The sequence below is a fragment of the Sorex fumeus genome, unplaced genomic scaffold (genome assembly GCF_029834395.1).
Source record: "Sorex fumeus unplaced genomic scaffold, SorFum_2.1 ptg000265l, whole genome shotgun sequence".
Taxonomy (NCBI): domain Eukaryota; kingdom Metazoa; phylum Chordata; class Mammalia; order Eulipotyphla; family Soricidae; genus Sorex; species Sorex fumeus.
This window is the reverse complement of record NW_026606322.1, coordinates 10,537,773-10,558,126: the sequence shown is the minus strand read 5'-3', so window position 1 is coordinate 10,558,126 and position 20,354 is coordinate 10,537,773. Positions and strand designations below refer to the sequence as shown.

Here is a 20,354-nt window from a genome sequence, read left to right as displayed (position 1 = left end):
ACAAGAACCAACCAACCAAAAGGTCCAAATGCCAACCAGCTGGTAAATGGTTACTTACAAAATGCTGCATCCACACAATGAAATATTATTCAGTCATTAAGAGAGTAGAACACTTGGGGCTGGAGCAATAGCACAGCGGGTAGTGCGCTTGCCTTGCACGCGGCCAACTCGGGTTCAATTCCCAGAATCCCATATGGTCCCCTGAGCACTGCCAGGGGTGATTCCTGAGTGCAGAGTCAGGAGTAACCTTTGTGCATCGCTGGGTGTGACCCAAAAAGCAAAAATAAATGAATAAAATAAAATAAATTAAAAAAGAGAGTAGAACACTTGCTACAACATGGCTATTTTGAAAAAATACTATGCTACATGAAAGACACAAAATGGACATACTGCATGATTCTAGGTAAATGAAATGTCCAGAATATTGGCCAATTATAGAGAAACAAAAAAATCAATTTAATATATTTGATAGAGCTAAACGATTTGGAAGAAAAAAGGGTCTGACTATTAGAGAGTACGGGTTCTCTTTCAGAACAGTAAAAATGCTCTAACATTGGCTGTGGGCTATACAACTTTGTAAACACACTGAGCCAATAAATACTATACTTTCAATGAGTGGATTATGTAAAATAGATCAATAAAGCTGTTACAACCTGACAGTTCCACATCCAGTAATGCTTAGGGACAGAGGCCATGTGACACTGGGGTCTGGAATCTGGCATATGCAAGGCATGCACTCCAACCCTCCGAGTTTTCCCCCCAGACTCATTTATACTTTTCAGAGTTCAGTTACATGAAACAATAGCCACAAGAAAAATATGTAATATGATCACAAGTAGACTTAACAATCCTTTACAGAAAAACGCAATCTAATTCCTGGAACCGGAGAATGGTAACTTACCTGATCCAACTTCACATACATTATGTGGTGGAGTTAAGGATATTGAGACAGACAGAAAGCTGAGCCTGAATGCAACCATGTAGCTCCTAAAGAGGGAGGCACAGGAGCTCTGACAACTGAAAGGGAAGGTGGGGTGGGGATGGATGCAGAGACTGCAGTAATGCGACAGGAATGAAACTATCCCCCAGAAGTACCCAGATTGGCCCACGATAGCTTGGTGTCAGCCAGGTGAAATTGACTACAGATTTCTGGCCTCCAGTGCTGTGAGGGAAAAGTTCCTGTCATTTAAAGTATCGAGTTTGTGTTAGTTTGTTAAAGCAGCGGTGGAAACTGATACAGATTTTGGTGCCATATCTTGAGTACTGGTATAACAAACACTTTAAAATGTAGAAGTAGCTTTGAAATTGGACCAAGACTGAAAGAATTTTTACGAGATAAGAAGAAAGGCCCGGATTGCATTAAACAGACTATGTTCTAAGCAAATGCCAAGAACTCTTCCAGTTAGGGCTCTTGGGGAAGTGAGGAATATGGTAGGAAGCATGTAACATAGAGAAAACATATTATAACATCTTAAAGAATAAGATATCATCCTAAAGGAAAAAGTGGTAACATGAATGTTAAAGGAGCTTCCTATGCGAGTTTTGAAAGAAATTAGGAACATGTTATTGGCAGCTGAACAGCAATCCTTACTAATGAAGTGGAGGAAACCTAGCCGAGTTATATGGAAACAGCACATATAAGAAGTAAAACTGAATATTTATTTATTTTTTTTTAAACTGAATATTTAGCTACGGAGATTTCCAAACAAAGTGCTAAAGTTGCAGCCCGTCCTCTTATCTTGCTAAGGAAAGTGAATCACAGGAGGAAAGAGATCATGAGATCATTTGGGGGCAAAATCGTTAAGTATAAAGAAACTACAACAATGTAAAAAAAATTCTCATCCTACCCAAACCACAAAGGATGCTCACAGTAAAGGTAAGGTAAAGGCCCTCCCGTTGATCGTCGATTTGCTCGAGCGGGCCCAGTAACGTCTCCATTGGAGACTTTGTTGTTACTGTGTCTGGCATATCGAATACTCTCGGTAGCTTGCCGGGCTCTCCGAGAGGGGCGGAGGAATCGAACTCGGGTCGGCCATGTTGGCCGCGTGCAAGGCAGACACCCTACCGCTGTGCTATCGCTCCAGCCAGTAGTGGCAATCAGGAAAGCGTTCTTCAGCAAGTGAATAACTGAGCAAAGTATTGCAAACCTGAAGAGACCAGGCATTTGACTTATGCTTCCCCTCAATGAACAAGCGGAAATCAGCAACAGAAAAGGAATTTTCCAAGAATGGAGGAATTCTCGTCTAAAGTCACACATTCCTGTGACAAACACAAGAGACCCACAGACTCTCTTGAGAATATTATCCCAACAGAAATTCTACCACAGTAAGTCTGAAAGGAGAGAGAGAAGAAATGAAAGGTTAAAGACCCCCAGATTTCCACAGTTAAACAGGCTGATAAAATTACTCAACTGCAAACACGGGTTTCTAAAACAAGGAAAGAATGATTTCAAGGTCAGAGCTGTAGGTATAGAGCTGAATGTACAAGTAGATAGGTAGAAAGGTGATTACAAGGGTTTAGAAGCGGTTTTCCAGGGGGGTGATTCAGGGAACTGAAATGATAGGGACAGTGTTAACAACCTCAGGTGCAACTGTGGGGCTCCTTTCTGTCTGTTCACTTAAAGAAAAATTTTCTGGGTCTGGAGGCACAGCAGGTAGGGTGTTTGCCTTGCACACAGCCGACCCGGGTCCAATTCCCAGGATCCCATATGGTCCCCCAATCACTGCCAGGAGTAATTCCTAAGTGCATGAGGCAAGAATAACCCCTGTGCATCGCTGGGTGAGACCCAAAAAGCAAAAATAAATAAATAAATAAATAAATAAAACATTTTCTCTTAAAAATTACTCAGGAGCACTGAGCAATCTTTTTCTCAAACAGGAGTGGTGTTAGGACAAATACATTTGGAGATTCCTGAGTTAGAGGGGAGGAAGAAATAGGACTATGTAAAAAGAAACAGACTTCCCATTATAACATACATAGATTTTTGAGGATCTAACGTACACCATGGTGATAACTAATAATCTTGAATTATATACTTAATAGTTGCTAAGTGAGTACATTTTAAATGTTCACATTTCACACAAAAAACAGTGATTACATGATTTTCTGGAAGTATTTAGCTAATTCATTTTCATTTTCATCATCCTGTTATTCATCGATTGCCTCGAGCAGGCCCCAGTAACGTCTCTTTCATCCTAGCCCTGAGATTATATTCAAGGCTCTTTAGGAGAATGAGACCCATCATTGTTACTGGTATTTGGCATATTTGGTACGCCACGGGGAGTTTGCCAGACTCTGCCCTGTGGGCAGGCTACATTCGAGAGCCTGCAAGTTTGTCCAAAGTAGTAATGAGACAATAAGATGTCATTAAAAAAAAGTCCTGATAAGATGTTCCGGGATCTGGATTTTATAGTCTCTGAGTCTTGGCCGCTGATGGGATTACACGGCGCCAGGGGGCCAGGTGGTGGGTGTGACCCCCGCCTACTGGAATTTGGAGGATCTGGGTGGAAGATGCTCGACTCCAATTCGAGTAGGCTTGGAGGTCTCGGCCCCGGAACCCGCGTGGCTTTGTCCCTCTGCCAGTACCTTCATGTGTGCGGAGAGTGGTCCCAGCATGGTGGTGGCTGGTCCTGGAGGTCTTCGGCTGCCGGAGCCCTGGTCGGGGCAGGGAGGAAAGCTCAACCCGCTCCCCTCCAAGGGGCCTCGGCGAGGAACAGCCAGGCGCGGGGGCAGAGGACATTTAGCTAATGTTCTGATGATAATCATTTTGCGAGACCTATCAACTTGTTTATGCCTTACATGTCAATTACATCTCAATAAAGCTGCAGGGGGTAAGAAATGACCTTGTGAAATAGGAAATACTGTAGATACTTATGCCATGTGCACATACCTGTCTCTAGTCATGTTAGACTGAGAAACAAGAGAGTTGTCCAATTCATTCTCACTTTCTTCTGATGGAACAGTTCCTTCCTCTTCATCATTCTCTACTTCATTTAGAGCCTTTCTCAACACAAAAATGAAAATAATACACAAGTTGATTATACAGGTATTTGTGGTTCCTTTGTCATATTTGAGAACCCCTTCGATACATTACTTTCTGAAAGATTATTTCATTCCAAAGCTACAGTTACAAGTCAAACTATCCATTTCTAAATTTCCTTCTTTTCCCATATATCAGAACTGGAGCGATAGTGATAAAAAAAATTTATATATTTCATATATAAACAACATATGTGAAATAACCCAAACTATGTAACATTGTCCCTAATCCAAAGCATTTATATTTTAGAATTTATTTAAAAGTTGTCTTTCAGATAGTCATTATATCTTTCATAAGAGTGGGAGCATAACAAGAGCTGAAGTTCCTGTGGACAGGGAGATGTCAGGACACGAAGGCCAACAGAGTCAGAGATTGGGCAGAGTCGTTCGAAGATTTTAAGAGCTGAATTACAATGAAGTTGACTATAGTGTGGACAGTGGACTGGGGACAAGACTGGTGTAAGGATCTGGTAAAAAGACAAGTGGGAATCTTAGTGAGAGCTTGACTCAAACAGTGCAATAGGGAAGGAGGTGGAGGGGAGAGGGACAGGTTTGACAGATTAAAATAGGATTGAATTGACAATCTGGGTGGCTGGCAGGGTCTGATAGATAAAAAGAATAATCTCAGTTTGCCGGATTAAGCATCTGAGGAGATGATTATACTCTGTGTGGATTTAGATAATATGACAAGAGCAAGATTTCTTGAAGAATGATAGGAGTATAGATGATGAGTTTTGGATCTGTTGAGACTGTAAATGTAAGCTGTTCTACTAGTACTATCTTTTAGGCAGTTGGATGTCAATGTCTATGCCTTGATATCTGGATAGCACTGTCCTCCCAATGTTTATCGATTTGCTCAAGCAGGCACCAGTAACATCTCCATTATGAGACATGTTGTTACTGTTTTTGGCATATCAAATACACCACAGGGAGCTTGTCAGGCTCTGCCGTGCAGGCGGAATACTCTCGGTAGCTTGCCGGGCTCTCTGAGAGGGACGGAGGAATTGAACCTGGGTCAGCCGCGTGCAAGGCAAACACCCTACCCACTGTGCTATCGCTCCAGCCCCTCACATATATGTAACATAATGCTTAATTGCCTTTGTAATTAGAAAACAAACGTATTTAACGTGCCTTTCTTGGGGCGGACAGAAGGCAAACCCTAATTTCTTGGGGGGATAGAGGGCAAACGCTAATGCTCAGGGTTCTCCTGGCCCTGCACTGAGGAATCCCAGAAGTGATCAGGGGACCATATGGGATGCCAGGAACTGAACCTGGATCAGCTGCAAACAAATCAGGTACCTTCTTCACTATACTATCTCTCAGGCCTCTTAATATGACTTTTATAATTCTGGATCTCATGATTTCTTAATAGTATTTCCCTTTCATTAATTATTCTTTTTTAATAGCGGAAATTAATAACAAGAAATTTCCTTTAAAAGTTTCAAGAGCTCCAATTAGGCTAGGTTATAGCTGAGTCATGTTCTACTGCTACTACAAAACTGTTTGATGCAATTAGTCAGTAAACTTTTTTTTTTAATGTAAGAGTATTGCTATTTATTTAGCCATTGATTAGGCTGATTGAATTGGGTATGAACTCAACTTTACTTTTTTTTCCTTTTTTATAATTTTATTTATTGAATTACCGTGAGAGCAGTTACAAAGCTTTTGGGTTTAAGTCTCGGTCATACAATGAAACACCTGTACCTTCACCAGTGCCCATTTTCCACCACCAAAAACCCCAGTATACTCTCCATCCCACACCCTCCCCCTACCTGTGGGGCAGATGATTTACACACTACTCTCTCTCTACTTTGATTACATTCAATATTTTGACACCAGATCCACCATTATTATTGGGGATGTAATTTACCCCAACACTCAGATCTGCCGAAAAGGCAACATTAAACAATTTGTTTTCTATTGCCGGTTATGAATAACATATGATGCCATGCAGCCATAGTAGCGGCCATGCGATTTTGGAATTCGAAATTTTAACAATTAAATCTAGAGGGATTTCTGTCAAAACCTGCTGGGTTCCGAGATTTATTCCTGAGTCTCTTGGATCATGGCTGTTAAGCAGCTTGGTCAGGAGCCAGAGAGCAGCCATTCATGGGTGGCGACTCAGGGTCTCATTGGGATGGGGAGGAAAGGGCCGGTTCCACCCCATCCTGTGAGGCCCCGCGTGTCTCGTCACTGCGGGCCCAAACCTGACTGTCCAATGGCCTCTGGAAGATGGCGGCCACTGAGCCACCAAGGGGGAGCAGGCAGAGGGACAACACCCTTTCCCCCCTGGGGTGGTCTGACGCCAGTAACCCATTGCAGAGACCGGATACATCTCTACCAAAAGCCGCTGGGTTCCAAGATTTGTCTCTGAGTCTCTGGGATCATGGCCATTAAGCAGTTTAATCAGCAACCAGAAAGGCCTTCCCTCCAATTATATAGCTGAGCCAGAGTTGATTTGTGGGTATGTCTCCCACATACCTAACTTTTTGCCCTTTACTTTCTCAGTGAACTTTGCCCCAAGTTTTTGGGGTCTGGCCAAAGGCACAGAAGCAATTTTGGAGTGTCTGGAAGGCGCCATCAGGCTGCTGATACACTGACCTCGCAGGTACAGATTGACCTGCTGGCAGCGCCATACCCCCACAGTCAGTAAACTGTTAAGTTTCTTGAATAGCTACTTTTAAAACACCTTACTACATTAGAAGGGATTACAATTTAACGAAGAATCAATATTTGGTATCATACATAACCTATCTCAGCAGATTCTCACCTCAGTGTTGCAAGTATATTTTATTCCCATTAAACAGAAAAACAAAAGAAAATATTCTGAGTCCTTTCAAATACTTGAAAAATGTCAACTCAAACTCTAGCCATTAAAGTACTCAATTATGAATAAAGAATCCCCTGTTTCCTAACGGGCCTCAGGAAGATTCTCTGCTGGCTCCACACTGGCAGAGGGGGGCACTGTCCTACAGAGAGAGAACAGGTTGCATTCCAGTGTCCTGACGCTAACCAGCTCTGGGATTTTGGACAAGTCACCTAGTCTTTCAGGCTCTAAGTTTTTTCATCTGCTAAACAGGGATAATAAATATATCTACCTCCTAATTAAATAAATACAACTATGGAGCGATAGCACAGCGGGTAGGGCGTTCACCTTACACGCGGCCAACATGGCCGACCCGAGTTCGATTCCTCCGCCCCTCTCGGAGAGCCCAGCAAGCTACGGAGAGTATCTCGCCCGCACGGCAGAGCCTGGCAAGCTCCCCGTGACGTATTCGATATGCCAGACACAGTAACAACAAAGTCTCCAATGGAGACGTTACTGGGCCCGCTCGAGCAAATCGACGATCAACGGGAGGACCTTTACCTTTACCTTTACCTATTATCATCCAATTCTATCTTAATATAATCACAAAATACAATATGTTTGAGTAAGAGTAATCCTAGCAAACACAACTCGGTATTTATTGACATTTAATATTTTCCACAATGCCTGAATCCAAGTAAACTTGATTTCTCTACAAGCTGTAAGCAGAACACGTTACCTGAGTTTCCACCGCGTCACTGCATCTAAACTGAGTGACAGAGTCCTGATCAGGAGCCATTGTTATATTTGGAAACCCTGCTGTAGGCAAATTAAGTCATAATCAGTTTATTTCATATAAGTAAACTGATTTTATAAAGCACAAAACACTGTCACAGGTTTGTATCATCATGTTGAAAATAAAGAAAGAGTAACTGTAACACACATACACAGTGCTTACTATATGACTGACACCACTCCACAACATTTTACTTATATTAAATAACTTTGCTTTCAAAAACTCTAAGAGGTGATTTTCATTGTCCTATTATAGATCAGTAAATTGAAACCCAGAGATGTAAAAGAAGTAGCCTGGGGGTCAAACTAATAAGTGATCACATCAGAATTCAACCAAAATTAAAAATTAATGGTTTGTTTTTAGAAATTAAGAGAAACAATGGTTTATATACAGATTAAAGCAAATAATGCTGTGTATCTGTCAAAAGACAAAATTTCATTTAAGAAAGAAAAAAGCTGTTTTAGGTTTCAAGTTAAGCCTTACTCAATCATATTACTTTAATTATGTGAGAATTAAATTATAAAAAAATGAATCATAATTTATAAAATCTTAAATATTGCATCATAGAATATTTTATTATATGATAAAAATACTTTTTTCACTCACTGAGTAGTTATAATTGCTTTCTTAGAAATGCTTTCCTATTGAAAAGGAAATGTTTTTATTGAAAAACAAATAAATTGTGACAAATATGCATGCATAATTTAGATTCTCTCCACCTGAGATCACTTATAATACAAATAATATAGACACCTGAAAAAAGATTAGGAATTCTTCCAATTAGCCAGAAATGAAAAAAAGAAACTACTTAATTGAATACTTTACCAGTTCGCTTACGAGGAAAGTCAGCAAACAGATCTTTTGCTACAGTTATCATATGATCAGATTTTTTCAATGCATCCTGCATCTGGTACTGCTCAGAAAGGATCTAGATGTGTTAATAATAAATGTTATTCATAAAAAATATATAAATATACATATACACACATTATGTTCTTATTGAATTATGAAAGAAAAGTCTATACTTTTTAAGCATAAATCTAATATAGGTCACTATCTCCTCAAACCTGTTTCAGTAGCAATATCCTTAAATACCAGAAGATGGGGCTATTACAGTAACTGTGAACTTCACATGCTTTATTGCAATTTGAAGAAATACATTACTAATTGTGACCCACTACTCAAACAAACATAACTTAAATAAAATAAAACTTTCAATTATCCTTACTCTTACTCTTTTAAAATACAAAAAAAAATAATAAAATTAAATAAGTATAAATATAATAAAAGTTTTCAAACCCCTCTGATCTAATAAAGGTTGTTTATTTTCACAATCCATTAACAAGATGTGATCCAGTTTGAGAACAGTTTAATCACCTAAGCGATTAAAGATGTGAACTGCTGAGTCCCAAAATTCAGAGGTGTTTCAACTACTAAAGTGTTGGGCTGATCTACTAAAAAGTTATGACCCGCAAATAGCATTATGTAAGACAAGAGTCTGGGACCATTAAATGAAACAATGATATTTCTACATTTAAAAATGAGTCGTGCATTTGTCTTGGAGAGACAGACTACAAAAAATATCAATGCAGCAGTGATTCTGATCACACACTTCTTACTTAGGAACTTTCATAATTACAGCCAAGAGCACGCAGACCAGAAGGGAAAAACCCCCGTCAAGTCTACCCACCACCAGCAGGTGGCACCCCTTAGGCGAAAGAGATCTCAAAAATGGAAACTGCCCAGTTTCAACATGGACTCAAATCATGATGACGTCTGGTAACAGAAGTTCTTACCAGAATTTTACCGAGAAAACATAAGTATAGTATAACTTTGATCACTGCTTTTGGATACTGAGAAAAATAACAAGAGTCACAGTCTTTTTCCTCTTCTAGAACGTTACACTGGTAGCTCAGCTGATGAGAATCAAGTCCTCAATTTGTTTCTACCACACAGACAAAGTTATGGAAGGTTCCGGCAGAGATCGCAAATTGGCGGCAGAAAACTGGAAGAAATCCAACATCTTTTAGTTCTTTCTCTGGGGGGCGTGGGGGCGGAGATTAGGCCACAGCCAATTGTGCACAAGGCTCAGGGGTCACTCCTGGCAGGGCTCAGGAGACCATTTAGGGTGTCAAGAACTGAACCCAAGTTGGTGATTTGCAAGGCAAAAAGCCCTGCCCGCTGTCATATGTCTCTGGTCCCAGAAATCCAACTTAGTTTCCTAATGTGTAAGGAAATACACAGCAATCTACCCACCATCACAGGCATGTGAACCAGAGTATGCAAACAAAGTGAAAACCTGATACCACTGCAGAAACACTTAAAAATAATATTACAGTTTAAATTCTAAGATGCCCTGAATCAGGTTTCGATCCCAACTTCTTGCACGTGATAAAGCATTATCACATAGCAATTACACTAGAAGAAAACTTACATAAAGTATTTCCTAGTGGAAATTTTTGTTTTGTTGTTTGTTAGGGTCCCACCCGGTGGTGTTCGGGGATCACTCCTGGCAGGCTCAGGGGCTCATACGGAGTGCCATGGGATCTAGCCGAGATTGGCGGCACACAAGGAAATAGTACCCACTGCACTACTGCTCTGGCTTCGCCAATGGAAGTTTTAAGAATTTATTATTTAGACCTGAGTGAGTACAGAGGCTAAGGAGACTGCCTTGCCCGTGTCTGACCCAGGTTTGACTCAGATCCCAGCAGAGCATATGGTTTCCCAAGCACAGAGTCAAAAGTAAGTCCGAAGCAATGCCAAGAGTGACGGGGAGGGGGGCAGTATGGAGGGGGGGGCGAGAAACAAACAAAAACAAAGAGTTTAATATTCAAAACTGAGGGGGCTGGAGCGATAGCACAGCGGGTCGGGCGTTTGCCTTGTACATGGCTGACCCGGGTTCGATTCCCAGCATCCCATATGGTCCCCCGAGCACCGCCAGGAGTAATTCCTGAGTGCATGAGCCAGGAGTAACCCCTGTGCATTGCCGGGTGTGACCCCAAAAAAAGCAAAATATATATATATATTCAAAACTGAGGCAGAAGAAACTGTACAGGGGGTTGCTTGCTTTCAACACAGCCAACTCCAGTTCTGTCCATGGCACCACATAACAGTCCCCTGAGCACCATCAGGAGCGATCTCTGAGCACTGAGCCAGGAGTAAGCCCTGAGTACTGTTGAGTACTACCCACAAACAGAGAGAAAAAAATTTAAAAATTTTTTTTAAAAAAATTGTGTATCACAGGGCCTGGGATATAGTTCCGGCCTTGCATGTGCTACACCCTGTGTTTGATCCCCATTACCGCATGACTCCTAGAACATACCACCAGGAGTGGCCCTTAGCCCCAAAGTGTCACCGAGTGTGGCCCAACAACTACAGAAAGAAAAAATAAAAAGCAACAACCAGCCCGGAGAGACAGTCCAGGGATCAACGTGCTTGCCTTGCAGACGGCCAGCCCAGGCTTGATCCTGACCAGGAGGGCCACCTGAGCCCCTCCAGAAGGGATCCCTGGGCAGAGCAGGAGTGAGCCCTGCACACTGCAGGGTGTGACGCGCACCCACTCCCACCCCACCACAAGAAGAAAGCAACAAACAGAAACTATTCTCCTTCAGCTTATTTTCTTTTTTACAAATTCATATAAAAAAATGTAAAAGATCCTGGGGCTAGAGTGATAGCACAGCAGGAAGGGCGTTTCCCTTGCATGCAGCTGACTTGGGTTCGATTCCCAGCATCCCATATGGTCCCCCGAGCACTGCCAGGAGTAATTCCTGAGTGCATGAGCCAGGCGTAACCCCTGTGCATCACCGGCTATGACCCAAAAAGCAAAAAATAAAAAAATTAAAAAATGTAAAGGATCTAATTCTTCCTGATAAGCTTTAAGATTAGCACTGATAGCACTGTCCTCCCATTGTTCATTGATTTGCTCGAGCGGGCACCAGTAACGTCTCACAACGTTACTGTGAGACTTGTGAGACTTGTCGTTACTGTTTTTGGCATACTGAATACAACACAGGTAGCTTGCCAGGCTCTGCCATGCGGGCGAGATACTCTCGTTAGCTTGCCAGGCTCTCCGAGAGGGGTGGAGGAATCAAACCTGGGTTGGTCATGTCGGCCACGTGCAAGGCAAACGCCTTACCTGCTGTGCTGTTGTTCCAGCCCAAGATATAAGATTAAGGCTTACATTTCATTATGCCTAATAAATTGATAAAAAGACTGTATGCATTTTATGAATTCATAAATTCATAAAATTTATGAATTTATGTCCTGTAGCACTGTAGGACTGTCCTCCTGTTATCCGTCGATTTGCTGGAGTGGGCACCAGTAACATCTCCATTGTGAGACTTGTTATTGTTTTTGGCGTATCGAACAGGCCATGGGGTGCTTGCTGCCGTGCGGACGGGATAACCTCAGCAGCTTGCCGGGCTCTTGGAGAGGGATGGAGAAATTGAAGCCGAGTCGGCCATATGAAAGGCAAATGCCCTATCGCCTGTGCTATCACTCCAGCCCCATAAAAAAGACAGAGGATGATACATTTTCCAAACACCCTATCAGTCTAGTAAAAGAGTAAGTCAAGTGGCTTATAACTATCTTGTTGGACAAGCTTTTCTTTTTCTGCAAAGTCCTCTTACAGTACAACTGGCAAACTGAGAAAAATGGATCTAGCACCTTGAATACAGATGAAACTAATTACACCATTAGTTTTATGTCACTGAAATCATACAATACCATCAGGTAAGTAACGGTATTCCTATTTTATCTCTTTTTATTCTTGTTTGTCCTATTTCTTCATGTCTCTCCAACGTGATTCAGATTTGCTGGCAGGGGCTTTGCTCTTCAAGCCCATGTTCTCCCTTGAACACATATCTTGCTCGCTTGTCTGTCTTCTGTTTCACTCTAGAGAAGTCTGTGTTTTCTCTTGAGCACACACTTCTCCCTCTCTTGCTCCCCATGCCTTTCTAAACAAGTTTCAATAAAAACTATACTGTAGGGGCCAGAGCGATAGCATGGCATGTCGGGCGTTTGCTTTGCACGAGCCAATCTGTGTTGGATCTCAGCACCCCATCTGATCCCCTGAGCCCACAGGAGGACTCCTGGGCTCAGAGGCCAGGAACAATCCCTGAACACTGCCATGTGTGCATCCCAAACAAAAGGAAAAAGTAGATATATTTTTTTTTCTTGATGGAAGAGAAAGCAATTCTGTTTCTCTTACTGTAATTCTACAGTGAATAAGCTTAGCAATACCTCCTTCATGATAGACAATCTCCTTTTCTCAAGAGAGGAAATATCTGGTTTCTGCTTCTTCCACTTTTTCTTCAGAGCTTTTTCTTGGAGTTCCCAGTGGACTAATGCTCTGTTTTTTGATTTGTGTATTTCATGACGACGTATCTACAGAGAAGAAAAAATATATATAAGGATGTTACAGGAACAAAAAAAACTTGCCTGTTCAGTTGGTAGGGCCACTTCATCTAGCTAATTTTATAACTATTTTTTCTGATCCTACATATGCCTATGTTTGTAAATATTAACGTTTTAAATATTCTAAATGCCGTTAAAAAAGACTCAGAACCAGATTAAATGAAAAATACTTTTTTCTCCACTTTCACATAGGTTTGAAATTATGAAAAGAAAAATCTTAAGTCATATTTTTGAGTCATTATTTAATGAGACATCAGACCTCATACTTTTGGTAAGTATGTTCTGAATGCAGTAGATTGAAGTCCAATCCTTAGGACATGGTCCACCAAGCACAGCCAAGTGTGAATCCAAAACCTACACATTAATGTTTTTAATTAATTCTTGAAGATATGAAACTATGCTAAATAACGAAAGCAGTATGAATTGGGGTTATAACACTGTAGCACTGTTGTCTCGTTGTTCATCAATTTGCTCAAATGGGCACCAGTTACGTCTCCATTGTGAGACTTGTTACTGTTTTTGGCATATCGAATAAGCCACCGGGAGCTTGCCAGGCTCTGCCATGTGGGCGGGATACTCTCAGTAGCTTGCCTGGCTCTCCGAGAGGGATGGAGGAATCAAAGCCAGGTCGGCCGCGTGAAAGGTAAACGCCCTACCCGCTGTGCTATTGCTCCAGCCAAATTGGGGTGAAAATATAGAAATCTATTCAAGGAATAAATTACTACATTGACCAGTTCAGTAGGTTTGTATACAAAGGAAACAACAAATAATGCGGGAGATGTCTACAGACAGGAAAAGATAACTGAAGTGTACAAGAAACTATTGGGAAGATTTGGATGGTCAATCAAATTCACCTAAAGAAATTCTGATACATGCTGCTCTTCCTGGATAGAAGCAGAACATCCGGGTAACATGCTTAGATACAAGCCAAATGAAATATAACTACTTCAAGGAAGTACCTCAACTTTCAGTTCTGAAGGTCAGAAGCCAAATATCAAATAAAAGATTAAACAAATGACTGAACTTCTGATCCTAATCTTACCAGATCCTCAGGAGTGGCCCGATGCACCGTGAGATCATGCACAGTATTCTATTAAAAAAAAAAAACAATAAACTTTCCTTAAAAATAAAAATATTAGTACGTACTGAATTGTAAAGCCAAAATATAGTCCATCTCAATGATTAAAAATCGATTTCAAATTTTAGGATAAATGATTTTTCTTTCCATATATAGGAGGAGGAGGAGGAGGAGGAGGAGAAGGGGGGAGCGGGAGGAGGAAGAGGAAGAGAAGGAGGAGGAGGAAGAGGAGGAGAAGGGGGGAGCGGGAGGAGGAAGAGGAGGAGAAGGAGGAGGATGAAAAGGAGGAGAAGGAGGAGGAGGAGGAGGAGGGAAACTGGGGATATTGGTGGTAGAAAATGTACACTGGTGAAAGGACAGGTGTTGGAGCATTGTATGACTGAAACCCAATAAAGAACAACTTTGTAACTGCATATCTCACTGTGATTCACATACACACACACACACACAAAGAAAAAGAAACTGTAGCACTGTCCTCCCATTGTTCATCGATTTGCTTGAGCATGCACAAAATAATATTCCAGTTCTTCAAAGAAAGTATAGGTCAGACCTACAATATGTATATTCTAAAACCTCCTCCAAAGGATTCCACTCTTCCCACCAGTACCTAGTTTATCATGCACCCAGAACCTGATTCTACCATGTTATGTCTGTCACCCTACTCAGACACCATTCTCAGTGACTAGGACCGTATCGCCATCTTTTTCTCCAGACTCACATTCCACTGCTGCTCAGCCCAATGCAACTTACATCCCACTCTTGTTTCACTGGCGTTTTCTTCTTCTTTACTTTCAGCGTTTTCCTTCCTCCTCCCCGGGCACTGTAACGGTTCACTCTGACCAATGACATCTAGGAATAATAAGCATAACCAATTTTCAAAATACGGTACGATTAATAATGAAGCGTCACCAGAGAGGAAAAACGGCATCTATGAAAATAAATTTTAGGCCTATTCCAGATGGAATCCCAGTGACCAAGAGCTTCCACAAGCAAGGCCCAGGTATTCAGGTTCCAGGACTGAATCTCCAGGCAGCATGGCAGCAGATGACCCGGGCTGTCCCTCCCCAGTCTCCGCCCACCCAGCAGACTGGCTGTCACTCCTACAACGTGCCTCCAGGAACCACCTTAGCACACCAACAGCCCTGGCCCAGAGACACAGCAGCATGTCCCAGAACACACCACAGCACCAAAGATCTCTCCATCCCATACCAGGCCAATTTCACTGGGGCACCCCAGATGGAGCAGTCTAGTCCAGATAGAATCTCCCCGCCTACTCCAGATGAAATCCTGGTGACCAAGAGCTTCCACAAGCAAGTCCCAGGTATGCGGATTCCAGGACTGAATCTCCAGGCCGCATGGGGGCAGAGGACCCGGGTTGTCCCTCCCCAGGTCCCCACCTGCCCAGCAGACTGGCTGTCATGCCCATAATCTGACTCCGAGCACCATTTTAGCGCACCAACAGCCCTGGTCCAGGGACTCCCAATTGAATCCAAAATGGATTAGCGCCATTCAGAGATATCTCTGAAACCCATCCATTTACAAGCTAGAAATTCACATTTACAATCGCAGCCGTGCGAGCTCTCATTATGCTCAGAATGAGCAATGGAAAATAAATTATCTAGCATCTGCCCCTGGCTTAAATGGTGATGGGAAATTTTGAGCAAAACATAATGCCCAAAATTAGAGAGAGTATTGGGGAAATTGTCTGCCACAGAGGCAGGGTGAGGACTGGGATGTGGGTGATGGAAAATGCACTGGTGGAAGAATGGGTGTTCCACCATTGTATGGCTGAATCTCAAACACGAAAACTTTGTAACTATCTCACAGTGATACAATTAAATAATAATAATAATAATAATAATAATAAATGTGGCGTTCTTGCCCGGTTCAATCAGCTTAATCAATGGCTGAACAAATAGCAGTACTCCTACATTACAAAATAAATAAATAATAAATTTTAAAACCAGAATTAGAACCTATGAAAGCACAATGAAAGGACCAGCGGGTTACCAAATTACTTGATTATTTTGCTCTACAACAAACAGAAAGTTGATATTGATAACCTTAAGTGTTTAAGTCAATATTTGCATACATTTACTTAATGAAGAACTCAAGGAGTAGAGAAATTATGACCTAAGCAGAGAGTTCGGATGGTAATCATTAGAACTGTCATCCAGTACAAAAACAAAACAGTAAAAACACAAATGATTCATTTAAATGGCTAAAGAACTTGGATACCGTTTTCTCCACAGAAGTTACGCCAGATGATTGGAATGCACAAGAAAGGATGCTCAATATCACTAGTCATTAGGAAAATTCAATCAAAGACAATGAAATACCACCAAAGCTGCACTAGCATTGTTATAACCAACGCGACAGAACTAAAGGGCCCGAAAGAGTACTGGAGGTAAGACATCGGGAAGCAGCTGCTTTGGTCACAAACCTGGTTTGATTCCTGGTACCACATTTAGTCCCCTGAGCACTGCCGGGCTCACTCCTCAGCACAAAGGCAGGAAGAGTCTCCAGAGAATTGTGGGGCAGAGTCCAGCTCTCCCCGCCCCTCCCACAAGGTGGCAATAATGAGAACTGAGGAGAACTGAGGAGAACTGTGGAGAAACTGGAATCTTTATTGGTAGAGTTACCATAAAATGTCAAAACCACATCAGCGAAGCCCAGCAGTTTCTGAAAAAATTAGGTTACCACATGATCCACCAATTATAGTCCTAGGTATATACGCAAGAAAATTGAAAACATATGTCAAACCATGAAGTCTGCAATGAATATTCAGACCACCATTTTTTTTTTCAGTGCCAGATACCAAACCCGGGCCTTCCTTAAGCAGAGAGGTAAGGGCCCCACGCGGTGCTCTGGAAGTCAGCCCTACCAGCGACCTCCACCACCCAAGCGAGCCTGAGGTTCCATACACTCGGGTCCTACAGTGCCCGGGGCTGCCCAGGTCACAGGCACACCCTCTGATACTTGGTACTCAAGGAAGCTTGAGGTGCTGGGGACAGAACCCAATCAGCTTACCATGTGCCCGAACCCCTGCCTCCTAGTCTGCTAGCAGACTCTCAATAGCCAAAATGGAGAAACAGCTCAAATACCCACAACTAATAAATGGGTAAGGTAAGACATGGTGCACCCATGTAATAGGATAGCATTTGGCAAGACAGAGGGTGAAGTACTGATACATGCACCATGAAACTACTATCCGAAGAAAAGAGGCCCAACAACAAATATTAGATATTATTCTATTTAGATAAAATATCTGCTCTTACAAGCAAAGCCATACAAATATAAAACAGGTTCATGCTTGCACGTCTAGAAGGAGGTAACACAGGAGGGAAATACTAAGAAAAATGGGTTTCTTTTTTGTAATGATAAAAACATAATAGAAGGCCAGGACAGAAACACAAACGTTTGGAGCACATGTTTAGCATGTCAGAACCTGGACCTACCTGTTCACCCTTCCCTTGCAGGAAGTGGCCCCAAATCCCCGACTCAATACTGCTATATATAGCACAAAAAACAAAGGGGGAGAAAAAAAAAAGTAATGGGCTTTGATAACGGTAATGGCTGCACATTCAATGAATAGGTTTAAAAACCTCTGTCACTGTCACTGTCCTCCTATTGTTCATCGATTTGCTCAAGCAGGCCCAGTAACGTTTCCATTGTGACAATTGTTACTGTGTTTGGCATACCGAATATGTCACGGGGAGCTTGTCAGGCTCTGCCGTGCGGGCGAGATACTCTCGGTAGCTTGCCGGGCTCTCCGAGAGGGCCGGAGGAATCGAACTCGGGTCGGCAATGTTGGCCGCTTGCAAGGCAAACTCCCTACCCACTGTGCTATCGCTCCAGCCCTCTGAATCATACATTTTATTTTTTCCCTTTTTTATGTGTTCTTGGCCACACCTGTAGTGCTCAGGGATTGTTCCAGGCTCTGTGCTCATGGATCACTCCTGGCAGAGCTCGAGGACCAGCTGAGTGCTGGGGAACACACCTGAGGAGGCCGCATGCAAGGCAAGCATCCTACCAGCTGTACTATCGCTCTGGCCCAAGACTTTAAACTTTTTAACACAAGTACCACCGTTGCACTGAAGTTAACATACTTAAACACAAGTAATGAGGACTATAAGTAATATGGTATTTATAAGTACTTATAAGTACTCATAAGTAATATTGTACTATAAGTAATAAGGACTTTTTTTTTCTTAACCAAGGATCAGGCTTTGTGTTTTAACATGTGAATTATGTGCCACTTCCAGAAACCAGATATAAGGTTTTTCTAGGTCACAAACTGAAATCTGAGATGTTAAAATACCTAGCTGGCTTACATACTAAGAAGTCAAATCATAAAAGTAGCACTTCTCAGAAAATCTAAGCCCATCTGAAGAAAATCTAAAATCAAAAATATCAAGTCTCTATTGGTAAAAGGATTTGGTTCCTACTTATTTCTCTGGCCCATTCCAGCCCTACAGAATCTCATTCCAGGAAGTGAGATTTCTCTCCCTTCGTTTTTATTAAGGTCTTTCTCCTGGTTTCGCCTACTTCTGTCTTCTTTTCATTACAGACTCTATTAATTCCTCATTACATACATATAATCTAGGATATTTAGTTTTATATCCCTGTCCTGGGTTCAATCCCCGGCATCCCATATGGTCCCCTGAGCACCACCAGGAGTAATTCATGAGCAAAGAGCCAGGAGTAACCCCTGAGCACCACCAGGTGTGACCCAAAAACCAAAAAAATTAATAAAAATAAAAACATATCCCAGTCCTCTTGTGTTTCACTAGACACCCTCTCTTCATCCAAGTCTTTCTTTTTGAGAATCTACCATATACCAGGCAAAAAGGTCTGCATGAGACATGAATATAAAGTTATATATGAATATTCAGAGCAGTGTTGTTGTTTTCTTTTTTTTTTTTCAGTTCCAAATACCAAACCAAGGGCCTTCCACAGCAGGGCCCTGTGCCGTACTCAGGAGGTCAGGAACCCCACCAGAAATTCTTGAGCAAACAGCCTGTAGTTCAATGCACTCAGGTCCTGCAGCACCCAAGATTGTCCAGGCACCAGAATAACGATGAAAAAGTTCTCACATGCTAATTTTTGGATCACCTAGGAGGAGTTTTCATCTTTCTTCCCTTGGTGATCTCATCCGTACTCCTTTAGCAAAGCTCTGAGTGCAGAGGCAGAAAGGCAGAAGTGAGTCCTAAACATGTTTCCTCAAAATACCAAATGCTAATTTTCAACTGCCTTCTGTGCAAACCTCCCAACTTTCTCAAATACAGAAGTCAGAATATTACTTTATATCTCTTCCTCACCCATACCAACCTCAATGGTTCATTCAAAATGACTGCTGCATGAATTACGCTGAATGTATATATTTCTGTTCTCCCAGTTACTCTAGTTTAAAGTGTGAGCATCAATGTCTGTTCTTTTCTTGTTTCAGATTCCAGATTCTATTTATCCTTCCCTAAAAGAGCTTAACTGTCCCCTCATCTTTGTTTCTACTACAAATCTGTTTCTTTACCTCTCCAAGTTGATCTCCCTCAGCCCCACTCACATCATCTTCAAGCTACTATTTCAACAAATATTGTTTGACAACCTGCCAAGAGCAAGGTACTAGACAGCAAGAAAGTGAAACAGTCTGCACCCTTACAGAACTTAAAGATTTTATCAAAGATCCACAAAAAAATGAGCAACTGCAAAGAAGGGGTAAGAAATTCAGTGTGCCATGAAAGTTCTTAAAGCTTACGCTGAACAGTAAGAAAAGGTTACCTTCCAGATTCCCCACCCCTCAACCCCAAAATGAGAAAAAGACGGTAGAAAAGAACGTTCCAGGGAAAGAAAAAAGACAGTAACAATTGGTTATTGTTATTTTTCTGCGCGCACACACACACATAAACACAACCCAGGCCCTATAGAAACTACTGAAAGTAAAGCTACACACACATACACACACACACACACACACACACACACACACACACACACACACACCAGGCCCTATAGAAACTACAAGAGATTCTGCACCCCAGGCCCAACATAAACTACTGAAGTAAAGCTGTCGTGTTCCCCCACCCCCGCCACACACACACACAGCACAGTCCCGGTCCTATAGAAACTACAAGCGATTCTGCATCCCAGGCCCTATATAAACTACTGAAAGTAAAGCTTCCTACACACACACACACACACACACACACGCACGCCCTATAGAA

General features: G+C 42.0%; 1 protein-coding gene across 5 annotated transcripts in view; it reads right to left on the bottom strand.

Annotated features, from left to right (window-relative positions):
• The window catches only part of SPICE1 (spindle and centriole associated protein 1), a 158,411-nt gene that overhangs the window by 29,890 nt on the left and 108,167 nt on the right, over window positions 1–20,354 (bottom strand). For 4 of the 5 annotated variants that reach the window (XM_056109275.1, XM_056109274.1, XM_056109276.1 and 1 more), the window contains exons 2-7: window positions 14,884–14,982; window positions 14,098–14,145; window positions 12,882–13,025; window positions 8,466–8,568; window positions 7,584–7,663; window positions 3,890–3,999 (exon numbers count right to left, since the gene is read on the bottom strand). In XM_056109275.1, the coding sequence (XP_055965250.1) occupies window positions 3,890–3,999; window positions 7,584–7,663; window positions 8,466–8,568; window positions 12,882–13,025; window positions 14,098–14,145; window positions 14,884–14,982 (584 nt within the window). The remainder of the gene's footprint in view (window positions 1–3,889; window positions 4,000–7,583; window positions 7,664–8,465; window positions 8,569–12,881; window positions 13,026–14,097; window positions 14,146–14,883; window positions 14,983–20,354) is intronic. The other variant, XM_056109278.1, reaches the window with a different exon arrangement.